This window comes from Sylvia atricapilla, chromosome 5, assembly GCF_009819655.1.
Source record: "Sylvia atricapilla isolate bSylAtr1 chromosome 5, bSylAtr1.pri, whole genome shotgun sequence".
In the NCBI taxonomy this organism is placed as follows: domain Eukaryota; kingdom Metazoa; phylum Chordata; class Aves; order Passeriformes; family Sylviidae; genus Sylvia; species Sylvia atricapilla.
The window spans coordinates 50,493,233-50,517,058 of NC_089144.1; the positions used below are offsets into that span (position 1 = coordinate 50,493,233).

At 40.7% G+C, this 23,826-nt stretch overlaps 2 protein-coding genes across 2 annotated transcripts in view; both read right to left on the reverse strand.

Moving 5' to 3' along the window:
* ARHGAP8 (Rho GTPase activating protein 8) overlaps positions 1–3,828 on the reverse strand; it is a 49,047-nt gene extending 45,219 nt beyond the window's left edge. The window contains exons 1-2 of the mRNA XM_066319479.1: positions 3,539–3,828; positions 283–420 (exon numbers count right to left, since the gene is read on the reverse strand). Coding sequence (XP_066175576.1) covers positions 283–420; positions 3,539–3,575 — 175 coding nt within the window. The 5' untranslated portion in view covers positions 3,576–3,828. The remainder of the gene's footprint in view (positions 1–282; positions 421–3,538) is intronic.
* Positions 3,829–15,059: 11,231 nt separating this feature from the next.
* LOC136361955 (uncharacterized) lies at positions 15,060–15,862 on the reverse strand. The gene is made up of 2 exons (XM_066320236.1): positions 15,737–15,862; positions 15,060–15,647 (listed from the first exon to the last, which is right to left on the reverse strand). The coding sequence occupies exons 1-2, from the start codon at positions 15,860–15,862 to the stop codon at positions 15,060–15,062; spliced, it is 714 nt and encodes a 237-aa protein (XP_066176333.1).
* Between the last annotated feature and the right edge of the window lie 7,964 nt (positions 15,863–23,826).

Below are 23,826 nucleotides of genomic sequence, written 5' to 3' on the forward strand. Positions count from 1 at the left end.
ACAAAACAGCTTATCACAAATGAAGTACAGAGGTTACAGTCACAGTTAGGCCTTAGATCATAAGATATTACTATGGTTATATTTTAAAGCAAGTTTAATTTCAAATATCTGGCTCATAATTCATCTACAGATGAGTGCGCTAAGTTCCCATATTACTAGTCAGCTGTTTTCAGGATGAAAGCTGAAAGCATCAACATGATTCCCATTAATCACCTTGAGCACAGTAAGAAAAAGTTGATGATGTGAGTGGTAAGATAAAACCATAGGAGTTCCCAAACATACCTGCCAACTGGATGATGCCATGTCTTGCAACATCATAGTATGGGTGATTGATATTTAGCGCAGGATCCTCCATTGTTGGAGGCAGAAATGTTTCTTCCTGTTCTGAGTGTGGATCCTCCATTTCATCTTTCTGCAGTTCTAAAGGAACAAGCAAGAACACACTTCAGCACTCATGAACAGAGAAAAGCTTTTGCCTCTGATTCATTATTGAATGGCTGAATTTTCACTCAGTTTGACAAAACCACAGGCCTATATTACTATTCACTGCAGTTACAAATCAGCTTCTTGTTCTTTATGCTTTCTCTTGTGTGGGAAAAGAAACTCTTCAATATTAATCTTCACGCACTCTGAAGATTAGTATCTCCTGTGATGTTCACAAAAATCTTTGTGACTGGACAGCTGGAATGCTGAGACCCTGCTATTCATGACTGCTGGTGGTGTCTCAACATTTTTTACACTCCCTTAATCTGCGTGGATCCATCTACAATTTCCTGCCTTTTATTTCAAGGTGGCCGAAACAGAGAAGTCAAAGCTTCAGCTGCTGCCACATTAACACCTCATGAGAACACTCTCCACAGCAGATTCACAGCTTGCATAAAGGTACCAAATTGCAAACAAGTCTCCATCTCACCTCCCCCAAAATCCACTGTCCACCTGAAATACTTTAACCTTCCAAACCTGGAACAGGCAAGGCAGCCAAATGTCCATTCAGCATATACTCCAGCTAGAGGCCAAGCAAGGGTGTAAATTTCTGCTAAAAAGCCCAGTAAAATCCCAATAAAATGGGAAGCCTTGTCCCAACTTCAGGAGATTCTGAACTAAATACTACAATTAAAGTCTACTCAATACTGAAAAGAGCAACATAGTGTTTATCAATCTTATTCCAGGACTTTTTGGGTTTGTTTGTTCGGGTTTTTTCACGCCCAAGTTTTTTCCAGACTGTTGTAAGGTTCAAAAAAAGCTCATACTAAGTACATTTCCAAATGAACAGAATCTGGGATAACTAACAATAACTAATACACAAGTGTCTTGGTGGCTTGAGAGAAGACACAGAAAAAGAGAAAAACTAATCTTTTATGGTGTGCCACCTGCTATATATTATCTGCCTCTTTTTATCCTGCAAGTTTTATTAAGGTAGAATTAACATTTTTATCTATCAGTTTGAACATTTGGAAGAGTCAGCTGGATATGGTGCTGGGCCATTTTGTCTTTACTGTGCCTTTGCTAAGAAACGTTGGACCACATTATCTTTAACATCCCCTTCCAATCTAATCTGGTATTCCATTATTCTGTGATCTATAACGTTATTAGTGTCATGTTAAAAAAGTACTAGAACATTTTGTCTTCTCATCATCTGCATATTTCATGTGCCTTGACCAGCAATGCAAGGCACACTAGGGCAGAGAAAACTACGATTTCAGCCAGATCTATGTGCCAGCAGACAGCAACTGCTATAGAGAAAAACTTGTATTAAATATTTTGGAATGCTTTCCACTTAGATTTCTCAGTATCTTTCTGTCCTGTCAACAGCCATATGAAGGCTTTATCGTCTCATTTTTAACATGATTTGTACCAAAAACGCATATCACAAGGATGAAAAATTCCACTATTGGCTGGGCTTCTCCAAAACACAAAGGAATCAGCAACACATGTACTACTTTTAGATTTCCTTATGTCTGAATTCACATAAAAGCCTTCTCAGAAAATAAATCAGCAATCCTACAGGGAAAAAAAATCTGCCTTTAGAGAGACACTATTAGAGTCCTTCATATACACAAAAATGTTTAAACTTTTATTATCTACAAAATGTCTATTTTTCTACCTTTTAAAAGCTTATCATGTATAAAAAACTACACTAACCTTATCTGGGAAAGTATTCTTTCACTTTTCTGATTATTTTTTTCCAAAGAGCTGGGAAGAATAATAATACAAACATAATGCACTAGATAAATTCCACAATTTTTTCATCATAAAAATATTTAAGTCTTGTTAAAGCTCAGAATAACTAAAGCACTATTTTGTTTATTAGGGTTGGGGTTTTTGTTTTGGTTTTTTTTTCCCCTTCATGTCTGGGCATACTAACCACTTCAGGCAAGAAAGTTTCAAAGAGAAAAGAGAAAAATAAGTAGTAGCTGCTTATCTATGGGGATCTGAAATGGGAACTGTGTACTTGAAAATGGAGTGTATGTTCAAAAATACAAAAGAAATAACCAATCTGACTTCGAGACATTCCAAAGACCCAGAGAAGCAAAGGAAATACGCACACCTATTTGTAGTGCATTTATTCACAAAGTCTACAAAAATCCTAATATTAACCATACCTGCTTAAAAGCTAAATACCCCTAACTTATTGAGATAACTCTTTATACATTATTTTTCTTTATTTCTTTTTCCTGTTTGAACAAGGGGAGTGGAGCTCAAAAGATTTTCATAATAAACATCAATAAGAAAGAAGATTCAATGTTTCACACCGAGGGAGACCTCAGCTCTATTTTCCTCCTGCAAATGACAGAGGAGCTCATTGCTCCACAGGCTGCAGCAGAGGATCCTCTGTTACTACTCACACCATCAGTGCTGTTTAACCCAGCCTAGGAGACAATGCGAGGAGTCTGAGCCAGGGCTTGGCAAGTTTGAGGATGAAAATTGCTTTCCGTGGATTTTGTATCAATCCCTAGAAGTAAAAATGTCAGCTAGCTGCTCCTGGAAGTTGTGAAGTGGTGAAATCAAAGTGAAGGGAAGGGATGGGGAAAGGGAGGCTGAGATCAAGGCAGGCTGGATGAGATCTGGGAGACCCTTGCTCTGGGCTTCAGCCTGGCATCTTCAAAAAATCAAAGGAAAACAAAAAAAGTAATGCAAATCTTTCCAAATGATGAGCCCCTAATGCCTCGGTTGACATTGCTCCACACAACAAACATCTCTGGAAGTAACATGCAATGAATGCTCTGTACTCATTCCATACTTGCCTGCTTGGAGTCCCATTTGTGCCACAACACGTGACGATGGTGATGTTCCAAAACCCTAAACTTGCACTAGGAACATCTAGCAGTAATTCACAAAAGCTGCATGTGTTAAACTAACCTTCAACCCTAATGGCTTTAACAGGGTACACATCAGTACAGGAGCTGTAACTGACACTGGATTGCTCCAAGAAATATTACACAATGTGGGCAAAGACTCTCATTTACTGAAGATACTCTGTTAAATCACTTGTAACTCTATACACAAATGCAATGTGAAATATTATAAAAATATTTACCTATTTCAGCTAATTTCTCATAGTCAACCTCAGACATGTTTCCCCTTAGGAACAAGTCTTGGCAAACCTTGCAAACAGATTCTTGAAGGATGAAATGATCCTTGGGTCAGCCCTACAAAAATAAAGAAAGGAAGCTATCATCACAATGTGGCACATTTTATGCGCTACACAAATAGCAAAAGAAGACAAAAAATGCATCCCAGAAATCCTACTTCCCAGTTATTGTAGAGGAAAAACCTCATTGACATTTGATTACCATTTTCTTACTACAAGAGTGTTGTAGAACTGGTTTTTAAACTGCAATCTAAAAAAATAAAAGCTATTAATTAATAATAAAGTGTTTGAATAAACTGGGGGGCCTTTTTCATTTTGGGGGAGTTGTTCCTCAAAGTACTTATGTGTTACATAAGTTTAATGACAAATATCAGAATTTCCAACTAATTCACCCCTAGAAACAACTTAAAACTTATTTTTTTTCCTAATGTAGATGATGATACATACACTGTACCCTCACACCAGGTCACTTCTCTATAGCAATTCTAAGTTTTATTACAGGAAACATTTTATACCTCATATTTCATATGAAATAGCTTCATGAAAATTTCAAGAGAGAATTAACATATAAAAACCTAAAAAAAAATTTAAAAACCCCATTCCTGTGTGTAATCCCTACTTTTTGTCAAGGCTCTGTGCTTTGCAGAGTAATAAGGAACACACTCAAAATTATAATCAGGACCAAAAAACAAGTTTTAGATGATCTCTTGCCCCAAGCAGTTGCTCCAAAAAGCAAAACAAGTACTTCCAAATGTATACTTCCCTTACATTGAAAACCCAGACTCAGGTGTGGAGGTGAGAAAGAAATTGAGCTTTCAGGCCTCTCCTTTGAATTTTATTTACCCACTTGGTTTACATCAGTTTGGTATTATCTGAACATGTAAAATAAAAACAAAATGGGCAAATTCACGGCCTGGCGGTTGAAAAAAGGCATACACAAGCATTGTTGTTCTCTGCCAAGACATCAGATCTTGTATTGCACCTTCAAATCACTAAAACCTGGAAATTATTTTGGACCAAAAAAAAGCCCAGACAGTTTCCCTGCTTGATGCAGGTTCTACCACTTCAAAAATTTTCATAAACTTACCAATTATTTTGTAACAATCTTACTTGTTCCTTGTTGAAAATAATGAGCTCCACAAAACTCAATTTAAAAGTCCATGCACACAAGGGGGAAATCCCATTAATTTAAATGGGACTTCCATTTTTCACTGAGCAATGATATTCTAACAAATAAAGCAATTCCAGGTCAGATTTGTATTACTATTAAAATGCATAGTGATTGATATTCCAATGAGTACTTAATTTTTATTATTGATATTGATAGTTAGGTATTTCTATGACTAATAGTTAGCAACTAGTGTGATAATGTATTTTTTTAGCAACTAATCTGTAGCAGGTATTGTAGATGATTTAGTAAGTGAGATGGTTTGCTCATAAGTATTTGGTGTATTATCTGCTTATCTGCACTTGTGATGGTCAGGAATAAATGGTACATCAATATCTACTTTGAAGGAACAAAGTTTAAAAGTGTTTATGAAGCCAAGCTACAAAATAAGGAAATAAGAATAAAATAAGGAAATCTGACTTTTTCTATCTTATCTGAACATTTTCTCATTTTTTCCTAAACAGAATGCTTACATTTTTCAGGAATTTAAGGAGTTTGAGAAGTTTCCAGGGACCTGTGAATTCATACTTTCAGAACAAACAAAGCCCATGTTCAATATATCTGAGCTTGTTGGGATTTCATCCCAACCAAGTATTTCCAAAAGCTCTTACAAGGAAGTGGGGCTTTACCTTCCTTCTTAAGTACCTATTTACACCAGGCCTTTTCAGTCTATTGAATTTAAGCCATAAATCATAAATGAAATTGTAAGTCATAAAATTTAGGCTATATCTTTGACACTAGAATGCTCGTCAGATGATGTGAGTAACGAAGGTCTCAATGAATTTCATTGCAGCAGCTTGGAAAAAAACAGAGACCACTGCTTCTTCCAGCAGGATCCATCTTTATTACACACACTCCAGTATTTGTATTTTTGTACTGTGGGAAAGGTTAAGGAAAGTTTTGGGAATGCACAGGAGGAAAGACAAAGCAGCCACAGCACCAAGCACTCAGTAGGGCAGAGTTTCTGCCCTTATCGGCCATTCACTCAAACATGCACCTCCCAGCGTTCTGTGGGAAGTAAAGGAAAAAGCATTGACACATGGTGTTTATGGCTCCAGTCATTCCTCTAGAATGCGCTTTTCCCAAGAGAACAGAAAGACTTATCAAAGTCAAGATAAACAGTGACACACCTGAGCCATAATTTTGCACAAGTAACAAGGCCCTTATTTTGTGAGGCTTTACCCATACACAACGAATGCACAGAAGAAGGAAAAGAGCAAACTCCTTCAGCCCCTGTTTGAAGGAGAACAAATAAATGCAGTCCTTCAATACATAGCATGGGACAAAACACAATTTCTCCTTCATACTAATTGCTAATGCTATAGCCAGAAGTAGTGGCTCAGTCTAGAGAGGGCAGATTTAAATCTCCCTGAAACCTGCTGAAAAACATCTGGCTTTTGAAGAGCAAAGTTACCAAAGTTTGCAAAGAGCAAAGGTGAAAGCAACTATGATAGTGTTATAACATTTACAAATGTTTAACACAGAAAGTTAGTGTGAAGCTAGAAATTATTTACATGGAATCAAAGAATAAGGGAAGTGGAGAAGAAGCCTGGCTTTAATCTTACTGCTCCCTTGGGACAACAATTAGAAAGTTTCCAGTTAGGGGGTAAACTTAGTGAAGCATCCTCAGAAACTGATTTCCTGATGACCGTAGCATTCTCTGTTCCTGGGAGACAACATAATCTCCTTAACAGTGTAAACAATGTTCCATGCCACATATCACTGTTTCTAGTAAAGCGATTTAGTGCCTTCCCCAACCTCATCCCACCAGAAAGGCAATTAAAAAAAAAAAAAAAAAAAAAAAAAAAAAAGGTTCTGAAAAGACTCAAACTACAAGCCTTTTATTAATGATAGAAATTTGGAAGTATTTTAGTATTTTACAAAATATCACAGACTGTATTCCTGTATTCCTCCAGAGGCAAGGTTATTACTTACTGACATCCCTAAAGGATTATTACTTCAGCGGAAATGAAGGCAGTCGCACACCGATCTGCCTGGTAATGAACTCCCGTCTACAGTGAGTCCAAACAAAGGCAAGAGATTCCTCCAACATTTGTCAAGGCACAGGCGTCTTTAACGCCTATTCTCTTTGTTCACTCAGCTGTCAGATATGCTCTTCTTCAAATGTAAATAGTGTGGTTTCTCTTCATTTTTCCCCGGATGTTCCTGCCTTTCACTGATATTCTTTGTTACTGGCTTGACACAGCTCACCATGTAACATCAGTCTGAAATTTACATTTTGATAGGATGAGAATTCTGTGTAAAGCCAGTATCTGCTAAGGGGTATCAGATACAAAACCAGGTAAAGGGCTTCCAGGAGATTATTTTATTATTTATAATACTGCAGGAAATTTGCTACAGAATCTACAAACACAGCAATACATGAGCTGAGTGCATAATGTACTCATGAAAAATATTTTGAAAACATTCTCCTTGTCTTCCCCTAGGTTGTCTGCCCTAAACAGTATTTTTCCTCAGTGTATTTCCTACCCAATGTCTATCAAACCCCAAGTCTGTATTTCTCATTATCAGTTGGTTTCAGCTATTTGGCATAGTTTCTTTTCATATCCTTTACTGACCAGCCATTCCTTGCTGGCAATAAACTGGTGAAAATCAGCAAAAGGACACTGAGACTGACAGCAAGAGTACACACAGAGCTCTGGTTCTTTTGGCCTCTCTCTGCTGAAACAATTTGACAACTTGAAATAAAAAAAACCAACCACATAATTTGAATGCTGATGCCACAAGGGTTGATAAATTAATATTTAAAATCAAACGATTATTACTTTGAAAAGTTCAATGCAAGTTCAATTTATTGTTGGGGTTTAGGATTCTTCCTTTTGTTTTTCTTCTCTCAGGGAATTTTCCCCAATAGGTGTTGCTAGGAGACACAATAACTGGGTACTTAGAGAAAAGAGTTGCCACAGCTCAGGGGAGGGATGCAGCTGGCTACTCTGTCTTTTTTACCTGGGGGTTTCTCTGGGAAGAAAAAGGTACCGAGAGCTGGAGAAGAGGAGCTGGGTGCCAGCTCTCTCTTGTGCTCTCAGCACTGGGAGAGGCTGTGATCACTGCGGGGACAACTCGCCACCACCACAGGGTTCTGTCTCCTGCTGCCCTTGTTTTACCCCGAGTGGAGCTCTGCTCCTAAGAGTGGTCCTTCCACTGGGGCCTTATTTACACCTGACCTCACCAAAGAACCCCCCACCACCTCCTCGGGTACCTCAGGGAAAATCCCAGGATCCCCAAGTCCTTCTTACCCTCCATGGGAGCATCTCTCTACCGTGTAGAACTGGGCTACCACTGCCCAGCCCCACCGTTTATTTTGGCACTGCTCTGGGTTTTTCACTGCACTGTAGCACTGGGCTACCACTGCCCAGCCCCACCGTTTATTTTGGCACTGCTCTGGGTTTTTCACTGCACTGTAGCCCCCACACTCTCTCCCTGCTGGGACATCCCGCAGTTCCAGCTAAAGCTGCAGAGTTTCTGATAGATCTCATCTACCAACTGGGGATTTTTCTCATTCCTGCCGTCCCAGCCTGCCGCTTCTGAGAGTCCTGCAGGGGCACTGGGATCGGCTGTCCCCAGGGGGTTCACAAAGCAAAGCCCCTTTCCTGTCCCCTCCAAGCCACTATTAACTGTGTGCTCCCTGAGCCCGCCCACAGCGCCCCCTGCAGCCGCGGGGGAATCATGGCACCCATCCTGCCTGGCCGGGAGCCAGCAGCACCCCTGCTGGGTGTGCTCGGAACTGCACCAACAGAGAAATGCTTAAAGAGTGGGAAGGGATTGTTCTTTGGGTTTTCTGTTCTTCTTTGTTGTTGTTTCTTTGCCTTGTTACACATACACATAGTAAAAAAACTGTTACACCTTTTCCCATGTCTTTGCCTGAAAGCCCCTTAATTTCAAAGTTATAATAATTCAGAGGGAGTGGGGTCATATTCTTATTTCCTGCTTTCCTTGGCAAACACCTGTCTTTCAAACCAAGATAGTTACAAAACTTTATACTACTATGCACAGATATTTCAGTCAAACTTAAAGGCATAGTAGCTATTCTTCACTGGAACTATATAAATTGATGACCTTATCATTGAGCATGGAAAAATGTCATGCTACTATTTAGAGAAAAAGATTTAGAAATATTCCTGTAACTGTTTAGCATTTATTGTGTGCATAAAGTCTAACACTGTTTGGGTTATTACATGTTATATTGACACCTCTGTCCTTTCAGAGTTAATAAAATCAGTAAAAAATTCATAATTGCTAAAACTGCCAGTTTTTCATACAAAATAACACTGTGCTATGTAGTATCACTACTCTGCCCCAGAAATAATACAAGAACTTACCTCGTTTTAAGGCTAATATGAAAAATATTATGTTAAAATGTAAGAGAAAGAGGTAAAAATTAAAATCATATGTCAATTTGCATTCATATGTCAATTTGAATTGAATTAACATTCAATCCAAAAACTTTATTCTTTCTATGTCACATTAGTTTAGGGGGTTTTGAACCTCTTTTCATAGAAGGATCAGAGAAGGAGCCTACAGAAAGTTTAATTCCTCAATGGATTGAGAGACAGCCTTGAAAATCAGAAAGGAAGGAAGACTGCCTCCCTGTCAAGGGCATCTGTACTCTAGCCTACAAAATTCTACACTGATCAAACAGTGCTGATTTCTCTGAACACAATTTTCTACCGGGCTCATCCATTTCATTTCAACTTGGAAAACAGGAGAGCAGTGTTTTCTTAGTGCTGCTGTATATTGTCCTACACATAGAACCCAAGTTCATGCAGCAGGGTCTTTTCAGTGTTTATTCCAGGATCATAGAATCACAGACTGGTGAGGGTTGGAAGGCAACTCAAAGCTCATCTTATCCCACCCCTGTCATGGGCAGGGAACACCCTCCACCAGACCGGGTTGCTCCAAGCCCCTTCCAACCTGGTCTTAGACACTTCCAGGGATGGGGCAGCCACAGCTTCTCTTTGTGAGAGCCTCACCACCCTCACAGACAATATAATGCTTGTGGTCACAGCTGCAGAGCCGGAGCAGGTAAGGAAACCTTAAGCCTTGACTCCCACCAGAAATTTTCCTCTACTGGAAAACCTGTCACACACTGTCATTTCACTGACCACAAAATATGTGAGCATCATTTCTTCCCCCACACCCCCTGTCATACCTTTTCAGCTGGAAGGAGTAAAAAAATCTATTTATGAGAAAAGATTAAGCATGTCACAGTGAAATAAAGAGTGTTTCCCTACTGCATATAAATACCTCTATGTATCAGCCATTCCCAATTCTGAAAAGACTGAAGTAAAGCGACCGTTTCTAGCCATCACTAGCAAAAAGGTTTTGGAAATACATTTTTGTCATCTGAAACAGTGCAGATATTTTCTTATCACATACACTTGTTCATCTGGCACAGTACAAGCACATGAGGTAAAAAAAAGAGCCTAGTGTATAACCAGTTGACAGAAAGCCTTAGGTAAGCTTGCTCTGTCCTTAGGACAAATTTATCTGAACATGCATAAATGGTTGCAATAAATACACTACATCGTTTTTTGGATTCAGCATAACTGGTTATTGACTAAACAAAATTTACTATAATGTAATCATATTAAACACTAATGATCAGTCATCTACGGAACTTGCTCTCCAAATTAATATACTGTAGTACACACTAATGTGGCAGAATTGTGTTTAACTAGCTTCTGTCTCAAGAGATTACATATTTTCAGTTGCAGACAAGTATATTTTTAAGATTGTGGGTTTTAATTGAATTCCTCTGACAAATTACTGGACAAAGGGTTGGTGTATTGTGATAAAAAGGGTTCTTTTAATTGCATAATTATTCACTGGGGATTCCTCTTGGTGGAATAAATTAGAGCTTTTAAAATAAATTCCTGTTCTTCTTAGATTTATGCAACACAGGTCAAGGTTTCTAGTTCTTGTTAAAATACCCAGGCTTACCATCATCCCTTCCACCTCCAAGCTTCACAAAACAAATCAGTACTGTAAAGTACCAGAGTTCCAGAAGCCATTTTATGGGGTGATCATATAGCCCATGTTTAGCTATAAATCTCAATTCAAAATCAACTTAGATGATGATAACAATGCCTGTCATTCCACTGTTTCTTCATTTGCACTAGACTGTTTCTTAACTGAAGACCCAGCTAGTTGTTGGTTTGCCCAAACCAATTACTTCTCCATTCACTCACAAGTTTTAAGATTAAATATTTGCAAGCTGGAGAGTTTGTTTTGTTATGACAATTTACTGTGCAGGAAATGTAATGCAGTAAAGCATGGAAATGTTTTTCTACAAGAGTTCAATGCACAGAGCTCAGGAGAGCCCAAACCAATTCATGTCTTCAATGCCATATAATCCAGCAGCAGCAACAGCCACCTCAACTTTAACTCTGAAACCAAATCCTCCCATAATGCAGTCCACTTCAATTTTCCCCTCTATTCGCATCAGTGCATCCCACCCTCAGAATCTTGGTATTTCAAATCCCAGATTTTTACAGATGCTTTGAAATTACAGCCAAAGAAAAATTCAAAAACCATTTTACATATCACAGGGGTTGGAAAGGATATTAAAGCTCATCTCATGCCATAGGCAGGGACACCTTCCACTAGACCAGGTTGCTCCATCTCTGTCCAACACTTGACCACTCAAACACTACCCAGGGTGGGTAACCTCTCCTAAGGCCTTACCACCCTCACAGGAAAGAACTTCCTCTTAATATCCAATTTAAACCTACTCTCTTTCAGGTTGAACACATTCTCCCCTTCTCCTGTCACTCCTGTCACTTCTTAATAGTCTCTATCTTTCGTGTTGCCTCCTTCAGGTACTGGAAGGCCACAATAAGTTCACCCCAAAACTTCTCTTCTCTAGGCTGAACAAACCTAATTCCCTCTGCCTTTCCTCATGGGAGAGGTGCTCCACCCCTTGGATCAACTTGGTGCCTCCTCTGGACTCGCTCCAGCAGCTCCATGTCCTTCCTGTTCTGGGAGCCCACAGCTGGAGGCCACATGGCTGGTGGGATTTCACAAGCAAGTGGCTTCCACAGTTTGGGACAGCTTCTAAATTGGAAACTCACCTGATATTATGGACTTTCACTAGTAACATTGACCAAAACAGAGAGTGAGATTGATATAAAGAATCCCATGAAACTCCTGACTTTCCCCATTGCTTCAATTCTTCTATATATTTAATAAGTGTAAACACATGAACGATTATGTATATAGCAAACATATCGGTTTTGTGATTTTCTTCTGCCTCACATGACAGATTTAAATAGTGAACAATAACAGGAAAGACGTGTAGACTCTGTGAACAAAAACACTTTAGTCTTGCCTATTTCTTGTATGGCAGGTAATACACTCATAATAATTCAATGCCTTCAAAAAATTAAGAACAGACTCATTACATTTATATTCTGAATCTTCTCTAGTTCTTCTTAGCGATGTGATAAAAGACACCATGGAGTATTTCAAGATGGAGCATCCAATACACTGGATTCTCAGCATGCACATTATCGTGCATTTATAGACCTTACATTCAGTGGTCTAACAAATAATATGAAATCAGTTTTCTTTAACATTCATACAGAGAGGGCTCTACAGCTTTTTAGCTGGTATGCATATCTGGAAAAATTTTAGCAAACGTGTGTGAGAGGGCAGTATCAAGAAAAAAAAAAAACTTATTTCCTTGTACATAACCTTTAAACTTTTTTCTGCATTCCTTTTCACACCTAGTCCAAGCCTCCATACTAATCAGTGTGAGCCTGGGACGGCTCAGTAAAACCTCCACTGAGAATTCTGTAAGGAGCTTAAGGTTTAGTTTAAATTTTGGAGGTGATTTTAATGTGTCTATCTGCAGAGACTTGGAACATGATATAAATTGTTACATGTTATCTTCAGTGGGCTATGCTGTCTCCATGTCACAACGGGTCAGGGGATGTCACCCTATGTCACAGAACAACTAAGTCCTTCTTGAAGCTCTAATATTCACCTTTATCACCTTGATCTTGCAGCATCATGCCAAGTATTCCCTGATGTTTTTGTGACCCATATGAAAGAGGCAGCCCAAAGTCTTCTACACGGTTAATTTCTAAGTCATAAAAAAACTACATAAATACAATCACTGAACAATTTATCTGTAAAAAGAATCTCTTAAATTTAAAATCTATAAAAATAATACTCACTCAGTTTTGAATATAATGGCTTCATGTCTCTGTGCCTGTTCTTTTTTTAAAAAATGTTTCAAGTTCATATGGGAGTATAAAAAATGCTGTTTAGAAATTTCCCCTGGCAATACTACTATCAAACATTTATTCAGTCCAGGAGAACTAAAAATATAGCTTTTATCTCCCCATGCTTATTTACTTTTTGAATTCCTGCTCTAACAATGAAAAAATCACACAAGGAATCTCTTTCATTTCACTTAATAACGTTACACCTACCATTACCATATATTTTTGTCTGAAGATATCGGAATAAATTATCTGTGTCAAAGCAGCTTTAAAAAGTAATATATTTGGTTACAGAAACATCAGTGACTGACTCTGATCTACTCGGTGAACTCTTATCAAACTCCTCGATTAGAGGCTAAAATAGCAAGCCCCTTTAGACAGCATCCTGAAGGTCTATAACACCTCAGTGGCAAATATCACACTTAGATGCCAAAACACCTCCAAAAATCAGGGGTCACACCTCCTTGGGAGAGGATTTGGTTCTGAAATAAAGCTGCTCCCTTCAATGATCCTGACTCCTGCTCCGTGAGGAGCTTTACTTCTGTGTCCAGCCACCCAGGCTGGACTTACTCAAATCCTGATGAGAAGCTGAGCCACCAATGAGCTCAGAGAGTAAGAGGCCAATAGCTCACCGGTGTTAAAAAGAAAAGGAAAGCCAAATCACCAGCAAGGACATAAATACAAAACACTGCAGCAAAGACGGGAATCCTGGCTGTCCCTTCGGCTATCCTTCTGGGAAGGGAAAAGGCATCCAACCGGGAATGGACTGCTTCCCTGCTGTGAATGTGTGGGAAGAGGCTTGATCTCTTTTGTCTGGCCTGAACGGTTTCAGCCACTTGCTGGATTTCTACCAGGGTGTCTTGGGAAGGGGGGCTGGATGGCAGGAATTGCAGGAATGCTAAGGCAGCAAACAAGAGGAACCGGTTTTAGTGTGAACTCGCAGCCTACCACAGCTCCCCCAGGAATTCAATGGGCCTTAAGTAAACTTTGTGTCACCTTCTGCCTGGAAAACTTGTGACAAAACGGCGGAGTCATCACTCAGACATCTGGAAAGGTTCCATATAAATTCAGCTCCTTATGCATACGCACAACAATATGGATTTTAGCTACATGCCACAGATATGATGCAATACATACAGAGTGCTGAAAAGCGAACTAACTACATATAAATATCTGTCATAGTGTGGGTGAAGAGAAATCATTTTCAAGGGACTTGTCAACAAAGAGGAAGAAATAGAACCCTGAAAGCACACCACACCAATACATTGCTGGAGATAGTCTTCAAGAGCTTTTTTACGGCTTAGAATGTTCAGTCTCAAGATGCACAACTTGTACCACATGCAGACAACCAAAGAACGCCTATTGCAATTGTCACTACATTTTCTGTTTCTTGTCAGTGTAATAATACCCGCTCAAATTCTGCAAGAGGAATAATATGTAGAAACTTTTTGTCCCACGGAGCTCTCCTACGAAGTCAGTAGGAATATCCACAAGAATGCGAATTCACCCCCCCACAATCAAACCCACTAAACATGTTCTCAATGTACAGAATCCCGTTCAGCTGTCGTATCCTTGACCAAATAACCACAGCTCTGTTCTCAAGCAGAAATGTAAACATCGGTGTAAAGTAATAGCCTCATATAACATCTACTACAGTATATCAATCTTTCCCGTTACGACCTTTGAGCATATTATTGCGGGAACCAGTAATCATGAAGGTGTCCTGCAGAAGGAACGCACCGAAAGCCTGGCTGTGCCAGCGCCGGGTGAGCTCGGTGCAGCCACCCTGCCCGACGGGGCAAAACGTGGGCCGAATCCCAGACCACCCAAAGGGTCGGTTTCCCTTTGGAGAGGGCAGTTCACACCCACAAAATTCCCGGTGCGTTAGGGCAGCGCGGCAGGTTGCCAAAACGAAAGGCACGAAGTGCTTGGCTTGACGCATCCCTGATCCATGTAACCATGCCCGTCTGCGAAGCGCTCTCTGGAGGAGCCCCCCGCGCCCCTCCCAGCCCTTCTCCCTCTAGGAAGCCCGTCTAATTTTGCCTTTTACCTTTTACCAGAGGCGCGGCTTGCGGAGCACAGAGCGGTACCGGAGCACAGCCCGCTGCCGGAGCACAGCCCGGTCCCGGAGCACAGCCCGGTGCCGGAGCACAGCCCGGTACCGGAGCACAGCCCGCTGCCGGAGCACAGCCCGGTGCCGGAGCACAGCCCGCTGCCGGAGCACGGCGCGGTGCCGGAGCACAGCGCAGTGCCGGAGCACAGCCCGGTGCCGGAGCACGGCTCGGTGCCGGAGCACGGCGCGGTGCCGGAGCACAGCCCGGTACCGGAGCACGGCTCGGTGCCGGAGCACAGCCCGGTACCGGAGCACGGCTCGGTGCCGGAGCACAGCCCGGTGCCGGAGCACAGCCCGCTGCCGGAGCACAGCCCGCTGCCGGGGCACAGCCCGCTGCCGGAGCACAGCGCGGTACCGGAGCACAGCGCGGTACCGGAGCACAGCTCGGTGCCGGAGCACGGCTCGGGGCCGGAGCACAGCCCGCTGCCGGGGCACGGCTTGGTACGGGAGCACAGCCCGGCCTTTCGGTTTCGCTTCCCGGGGCGGCGGCGGAAGGCGCCGGGGTTCGGTCCCCCGCCCTCCGTGCGGCTCCAGCCGGGAAACCCGAGAGGAGGGTGTGGGGATTAACCTCCCCTTACCGCCTCTCGGTTGTTCAGGGGGGAAATAAATCGCGTTACCGATTTTTGCAGCGTCGCCACCTGACTGCAGCGGAGAGATGAGCGCAGGGGTAGAGAGCTCCGGGGGTCCCGCCGTGGGTCACTCATCCCAGGAGGACAGTCGGCGCTGCAGGGCTGGGGTGGCATTGCCCCGTCAGCCCGAGGAGTGAGCAGGCACTGTCTGCCCACTGTTAGTTGGCAGCCTGTCCGAAAAAAAAAACAAAAACAAACCACCAAAAAATTTACCCTTTCCCGTGTTCCCGTGTATCTATCGTTCTGAACAGGTGTGCGACACCAGTAGCTCCTCCAGGTCTACTCATGTCCCCACAGTTAGGACAGGTCCAAAGCATCATCGTCATCATCATCATCATCATCATCATCATCCTGACAAAAGACTCCAAGTTCTTATTCTGTCCCCTGGTTTCACCAGTATGATGCCGTTTTCTTTACACTCCCTGGAACTCACTTTCCCACTTAGAAATTGCCTGTAAAAGAATGGGAAACAAACTGAGATAAATCAATGGTAAGGGAACCCTCCCCCACTATTAGAGGCACAAGGCCACCGCACCACCAAGTCAGAAATTGTCAGATGCTTTCGTTGCTCCAGGAAAATCCTGCCCATACTCACCTTCCCCGGCTTCTGCTGATGACAGCCGTCAGAAAGGGGGGCTGTGGCTGCAGGGTGTGACTGCCCTGACACTTCCATGTGCCCATCTGACAGAACTGGCAATGCGGACTGAGTGATTAGTTTGTGCAATGCTTTTTCTTTCTTGTGTCTGTCCTCTTCAACCCACTTTACTAAAATTTAAAGGAATTTCTGCTAAGGGCACAACTTTGCATTTCTTCTAATAAATTGCATGTGGCTTCTCTTTCTGCAGACTCATCCAATTCTTTCCATGAGGTATTCCTTATGTGTTGTAACAGCAGGTCTTAGGTTTATGTCTTCAGCAAATTTCATTAGCACACACATGTTTTTTGCCAAGGTGACTAATAAAATTTTAACCAAGATCAGTTCTGAGACTGGTCCCTATGGAACCACATTAGTAAGCTCCTTCCACCAAGACTCTTCCTTTCAACACATGCTATTGTCCTCACTTTTCATTTCTTACATTCATCCACATCTCTCCATCTTAATTAATATTTCCTCACGTGGCAACCTCTCAAATGTCTTATTAAAGTCCAGATAGATTTCATCTACTGTATTTACATTGTCTAAGAGAATGATTTATCAGACTTTATCATACTGGCTTAGTCTGGTATGTTCTATCTTCGTGGAAGTACTGCTGCATTTTAACTAAGTTTTCATGTATTTCCACATCTTTAATTAGTTTTCCTTCAGCATTTGTTCTAAAGCTTTCTGTACTAATGAGGTCAGATAAAGAGGCTGTAGGTGCTTGGATCAGTCCACATCTCACCACATGCAAGTCCCACACAAAATCTCTACTTTTCCGTGTTTCTTGGGCTGCTGTGGCCACTAGGTCTGACCTGAAATTAAGGCCCAGTAGGCCTGTGGTTTATTTTAGACTAACCTCTCAGGCCCAAAAACTAAAGTGTGTTTTTTTTATTTCAAAGTCTACCTCAGGTTAGAAGTAGTCACAGGTTTCTTCTGCAAAACTACACAGATTGCCTAGTTCTCAGATTCCCTTACAATCATGCCTTTGAGATTTTTTGTATACAACCTGGATGCTCTGGCCCTGCTTTGCATAGACCTTTTCCATTTTAAATGCACTTCTTTATGCTTTCATATTTATTGTATTAACACTTTGCAACTTAAAAAGAGCAACTGAAGAATGCTGCTTCTTCTTTCCTCTTCAAGAACATGTCCAGTGAATGGACTTAGAATAAATCTTACTGATATAAAACAAAACCATTTTGCTCATCTCCAATTGCAGTCATCTGCTACCTCAAAACAAAATGTAGATGTGAAGCTGATGGCTGAATAAAGTGTTAAAGTTTATCCTATGGAATGCGGAAAGAATTGGTTTTTTTCTCTAGCATTAGTTTGGTCTTTGAAGAGATTTCTTTCCACGAACTATTCCACTTCCTTAATTAGCTCCCAAAGGATACCAGACTCCAGGCTGCTTACTTTCAGATGGAGAAGACCATGGTGAGATCCTTGCTGGGAGTGACATTTAATTCCTCAGAGCAACAGCACAAATGGGAGGGATGGGGAGGCAAATCCAGATTTTTTGCTGGAACAATGTACTTCCATCATTTTCAGGCAGCATGAAACTCCCCCCTTTGCACCTCATCTCCTCTGCATCCATCTCTGTGTCTGAGTAAATAGCTTGTTTAGAGGTGGCTATACATGAGCTGAATACAGTGGCAGTGAACTCAGTTCTTGAAAGGAGATTATCTAGAAATTTTGAAGAGGAAGCTCCTAGTCTCATTCAAATCAGGGCAGCAGTGACTCTAAGGACCATAGGATTGTTTCTGGAAGACCTCAGTGCCAACTCAGCTGTTAATCTCCTTTTGGCACAATGTCTGTGCAAGATGTGTACCACTTGTGTTATTTTACCTGTGATGACAGATGATCAGGATTCTGCAGGTAGGATGTAAAGCTAAGTCTAGACTAGACTTTGGACACTAAAAGCAATTTTTACTGATAAAATAGTGAGATGGCATCAGGTTGCAGGTATTTACTTGGCAAACGATCATGTCTGTTTCCTTCAAGGTACAGTAGGTTTGCACAGTGCATCTCTGAGATAGCAGTGGGGCTTGTGCAAACAGCCAGGTTATGTTTGAGTAAGGCTGAGACATCTCACCAGGTTAGGCTTACTAAGTCATGCAGTTTTTATTTTTGTTCAAAATAAGAGAGTACTATGTGGGAGGGTTTACCCCTTTTGACCCTACACTGTGCATATATTTGAGCTTTTCATTTCAAATTAACCAGGACCAAATGCATGCTTTTTGGCATCTCTAAAGCTATAATTCATAAACAGGCATGCTTAAGGAACATAATTCACTATTTCTAAAAGTCACTTTCTCTAAAGCTGTGAATGAGAGCCCTCTAATACAAAATGACTTAGTATGGATCACTGTGTGTTTTTATTAATAATGTATAATATATCAGCAACATAAACACACAGATCCAGCGGAACCTCCAGTATTCTTTCAATGCATCTCAAATTTCTAACGTGGCAGTGCATTACTCTTGTATGAATAATAAAGCAAACACATTAATTTAAAAGGAGAAAATAAGTTCCTGTTTCACCTGTTAGAGTAAAAAATAATACACATCAATAAAAATGAAGTGGAACTGCTTCATTTCTGGGCTTATTTGTGTAATATTTCCCCCAGTCAGGCAACTCTGATTGCTACAAAATAAAAATGAACACTGAAGAAAAGTTGTAAATCAAAAGCAAGGTTTAAGGGACTGAAAGGTTGCTTGAATTTTGTTTTTCCTCTCCATTGCTTTGACACATTTATGAACTAACCGTTGGATTTCCTCAAAGAGGAAATTCCACAGTAATTATCATGAGTGAGTCATGTTAATAGCAATCCCATGAAACCACAGCCTCTTTTCAAAGTCGTTCTCTATTAAAGGAAATAAATGCTAATATGGGTCAAATCCTCATTTACTTGCTTAGCATCACTGAATTTAGCAGCAAAACAATTTACTCTGGCCAATCACCAATATTGTCATTTCAAATAAGCTAATTATGAGGCACAGAATAACTGCAAGAGTCATGTGGTATGACCCATAGGAAGCGCTGCTCTACAAATGCCTTGGCTGCTTTGGTAGGCCTTGCTGGCAATTCCAGATAAGAAAGGTTCAATGGAGAAAGATTACAGATTTTTTCTGAGAAATACTTTCCAGAAGCACAGGCTTCAGAAAGAAGCATACTGGTCCAAAGCAGAGGTACTCTCTGCCTCTTAAAGCACACCAGATGTGTCCAAAAAGCCACATGTTTCCTAGAAGGAAGACATTTCAAAACCTGTTCCTCAGGAAGGTCTTAATGGAATCCATCAAAGATCTGGTCTTCAACCAAACTGTGAAACCTAAATCGCTTTCTGAATGTTTTAACAAGTGACAATCAATCTCAAAATAAAGTTCTTTTCACCATTTTTGTCAGTCCTTGTCCAGAAACTTTTCATTAGTTTCTTTCTACCTCATCTTTACCAGAATTACCTATAAGGCACTGACTTAAACTTTGTTTTCTGACCTGAGTTCATTAATGAGAATTTGTTCCCATGTTATGGACAGAGAAGAACCAGCTTGTTTCATGTTCAACTTGAATTTCTACCAAAGTTTTGCATCAGTTTGTATCAAGAGCTCCCTCTCAATAAGGACAGTTTAGAAGCATGACTGTTAATGATGTTTCTATACGCAAGTGTCTCAGTTTGGAAATAAATTTAGCAGAAAATTCTCTGAAATAAGCGTTTCTTCTAAAGAAAATGACTCCAGTAATCCCTTTTGCCAATGAGAAATTAATACCAGTGGGTGGATGTGAAAAAAACCCCAAACTGTTTATGAACAAAGAAAAAAACCCAAACAAAAAACAAAAGGGTTCCCACAAGGGACCCTTTCTGTTCCCACAGAAAAGGATTGAATAAATGCAAAATACTGAAATTTCAAAACCTTAATCCCCCTCCAGACCATATTGCCAGGAGGCAACTATGATAGCTGCTCTCTTTGTGTCAGGGAAGGGAGGGACTGTAGGGTTTTAGTGTCATTTCTCATGTTGGTACAGCTTCTCTGGTTTGGGGCAGCACCCCACCGACTCCCCAGACAGACCAAAGAAAACCCAAAGCCAAAAATGTTCAAGGGACTAAAACAACAACGACAACAATAAAAACTTCCAGGAGCATTCCAGGTACAGCCTCCAGGCTAGGGGAAGGGAAAAAATAAAAAACCATCCTCTTTCTTCAAGGTAGCAAAACACTAATCCAATGAAAGGACCATTGTGGAACACCCTGGTCCACACTGCAAATTGAGAGAGAAGAACAAAAATTTGCAGATCAGTTTCCGATGCAAATACAACAGCGAACAGCAGAATCAGCACATATGGCAGTAGATTTTTATTAATTGGTTAACAGCTCGAATAACATAGTTGCCTACACATAAAAGTTATGTAAATAGAGCTCAATCACCATATGGAACTTGAACAAGATGATAATGGGCAACAAAGCGAAACAATCTCATTCATTTTCCATATGGCTTCTGTTGACTTCTATCTATTACGCTGAAACTTCTCTGTACACTATTATGAAATAATGTGTTTTGCTTTTCAAAATAATGGATTTAATTAGGAATCCAAGTTTACACCAATGTCCCAGAAGGTATATAAAGAGAACTCAAACTGGATTTTCTTAATGTAGTTTTTTATTTCTATTTCAGTGTCATGCTTGCTTGCCTTAATTTTTTTCAATTTGATAAAGATGGTAAAGCTAAACCTTATTCCACTAACAGGAAAACCCTCCCAAATCTAATGAAACAGGTCCTTTTGTTTCAGCACAACTATTGCAGTATTGCACATTTTATTGCACAAAGGCTGATGGCAGCGAATACAAGCATATCTGTCTACACATTCCTCTGTCAGCACCATTGCAACTGTATATAAAACATACAATATTTTCCTCTCTAGCAAGACAAATGGTGTTAGATTCTTATTTTACGGTGAAAGGGATAGAAAGACATAGACACTTTGAAGAATTCACTTGGGACAAACAAATCACCACTGATACTTTCCTTGCTTTTGGCTTCAATATATACGTCATTTGGAGCCCGTAATTAACAGTTTGGATTTTTCAGACTGTTGTGCAAAGTACACCTTTAGAAAATCAGACAGAGAAGATGGTCTTTGCAGAGTGAATTGTTGATGCAATTCAAGTATTTTTCCAAGTGACATGAGGGTGAAATCAAAGCCCAGTGGCTTTCAGGTCCCAGACTCAGCGAGGTACGAGAAGAGATGAGGAGCAAAGAGAACGAAGAGCCTTCCACCTAGTGGAAGTTCATTATTTAACAGCTGATTCAGAACTGTCTGCAGTTCTCACAGCAAGCTCTGCCTCTGACAGAGCCTTTCTGTGCACCTCAGTATAGAAATACAGGCTGGGATGCTGCACTGAGGCACACTCCAGCCTCAAACCACTTTCTCACCTTCCCTGTCACGCTCAAAACTCCTGTTAAGTAGTCAATGTTCAAGTCTACATTATTTAAGAAATGAGGTGTGGGGAGCATGGTATTGCCTTTGTATTGCATCCTAAAATAGGAAAGTGATTTGAACTGCAAAGCCTGTTTGAACTGGGAGCTTCCCTTAAGAAAATGAGAAGAGCCTAGGAGCTGGCTATTGAACCACACCTTCATACACTATCAAGGACCTGTCTTGATTGGTTTAATGCTGCTGCCCACTATTATTCCCATTTTGACTGGAGTGCTACTGATTTTATAGCTGGATCAAAGCCATTTTGATGTCTGGTGTGCAAAGTTTGGAAAAGCAACAGAAAATAGGGCAACAGGATATTTTGGAATTCACTGACCCTCTAGCAAATGGGTTTTACATCCTCCTACTCCTGAAAAATGAAGTAAGACAACAAAATCTCTTGTAGGAGTGTCGTGATTTAAGGTAGTTTGTTTTTCAGTTGGGGAGTGAGTCCAGGACCTGTGAAGTGGCTCCTTGTGGGGACCTTGGCAGCTTCCTTCGGGTGTGCCAGAACCAATCAGCTGGATAGTTTTGAATATTGACACCCTGTTAAACCACTTAAGAAAGCTGAACACGCCTCCGGGAAATCACATTTAAACATGAACAAACGCCGGGGAAAACTCTCTCGTTTTCTGCCTTGAGCCAAGGATCACCTCCACCTGGAAAAGGCAGGAAAAACAGGCCTGATCTACACTAAATTACACACCACTGGGCCTTTTCCTTTCTCCCATCAGTGACAGTCTTCAAACAAAACACAGCAGAGGACTTGAATATTTCATCTCCCTAAACAGATTTGTAAACCTCATCAGGTGTTTGAAGTCTCCCATTTGCCTTTTTTTTACCCTTGATAGGGGTAGTTGGTGAACTCCAGGGAAATTGCAGACTTCTAAAGAAAGGGCTTATTCCACCATCTGAAATTCACAGAAGCATTATGTCATTATTCAAATGAGAAGCTGCTCTTAGTTATTAACATATTTTTGTTAACAACAAGAAAGCAAGATACTGATATGAGGGGAGATATGCACATTCTTATTTATATGGTAATTGAATGGTCAGAGAGCTTTCCTAAGATGTGGTCTGTGTCAACTAAACTATGGTGTGACACTAGAATTCTTTTCTTATTCCTAAGATGTTATGGGGAAAGAGGCATTGAAAAGTCAACCAATTTATGCAATCTACTTTGTAATATGATGGCTGGCTTTTGCCTTTCTAAAGACAAAGCAAAATTATTACTTCTTCTCTGTAACAAGTGACAAGAGAATTATTTCTATCAAACCCATCCTAAAGTGGAGTAAGAATATTACTTCCCCACCTATAAATTTGTATATTTAGACTGTTCTTAGTAAAATGTGTGTTATAATTCAGTGGCTCATATTCCATGTCAATCAAGAGCGAAAATATTTTTAGAAGCTGGTGTACAAATCACAGTTGTATTTCATCCAAGCAGCAGGTGTTGATAAATCACAGTGCAAAAAAACTCTGCCTTCACTGAGGTGGGAAGAGTTCATCTGATACTGGTGATGCTGGGGATGGCCTGAGCTGGATCCAGTGAGTCCAGCAAAGCCCTCTGCAAATGCTTCATTAACACAGCTAATTGTCAGTGCTGATGAACCACCCTGAGAAAGCATCTCTTACTGTTGTATAAGTATCATTTTAATACCTTTGGTTCATCACAAACTGGGGCTGCTGCTTAGTGGTTAAGCCAAGGGAGCCATTCATCACTGTTTTATGCCTACCTGTCTCTGGGTTTGTGCAAATTCCTCAGGGTCTCACCAAAGACAGACTAAAAAGACAAATCATCATCCAGCAATATGGGATTATTAGCATTTTTTGCTGAATATGCTCACACATGTGGTATTGGTTTCCCTACCTTCTCAGTCTCTTCCTGAAAGGAACACTTTAAGCACAGAAAGGTAAATACTTCAGGGCTATCATGAATTGCAGAGGTCAAAACCACCATTTAGAAAG

Coding starts and splice junctions, on each gene's coding strand:
- LOC136361955 (XM_066320236.1), bottom strand. CDS start 15,862: ATGCCACCCCAGCCCTGCAGCGCCGACTGTCCTCCTGGGATGAGTGAC. Junction 15,648..15,736: donor TGGCGACGCTGCAAAAATCG/GTAACGCGATTT, acceptor TCCCGGCTGGAG/CCGCACGGAGGGCGGGGGAC.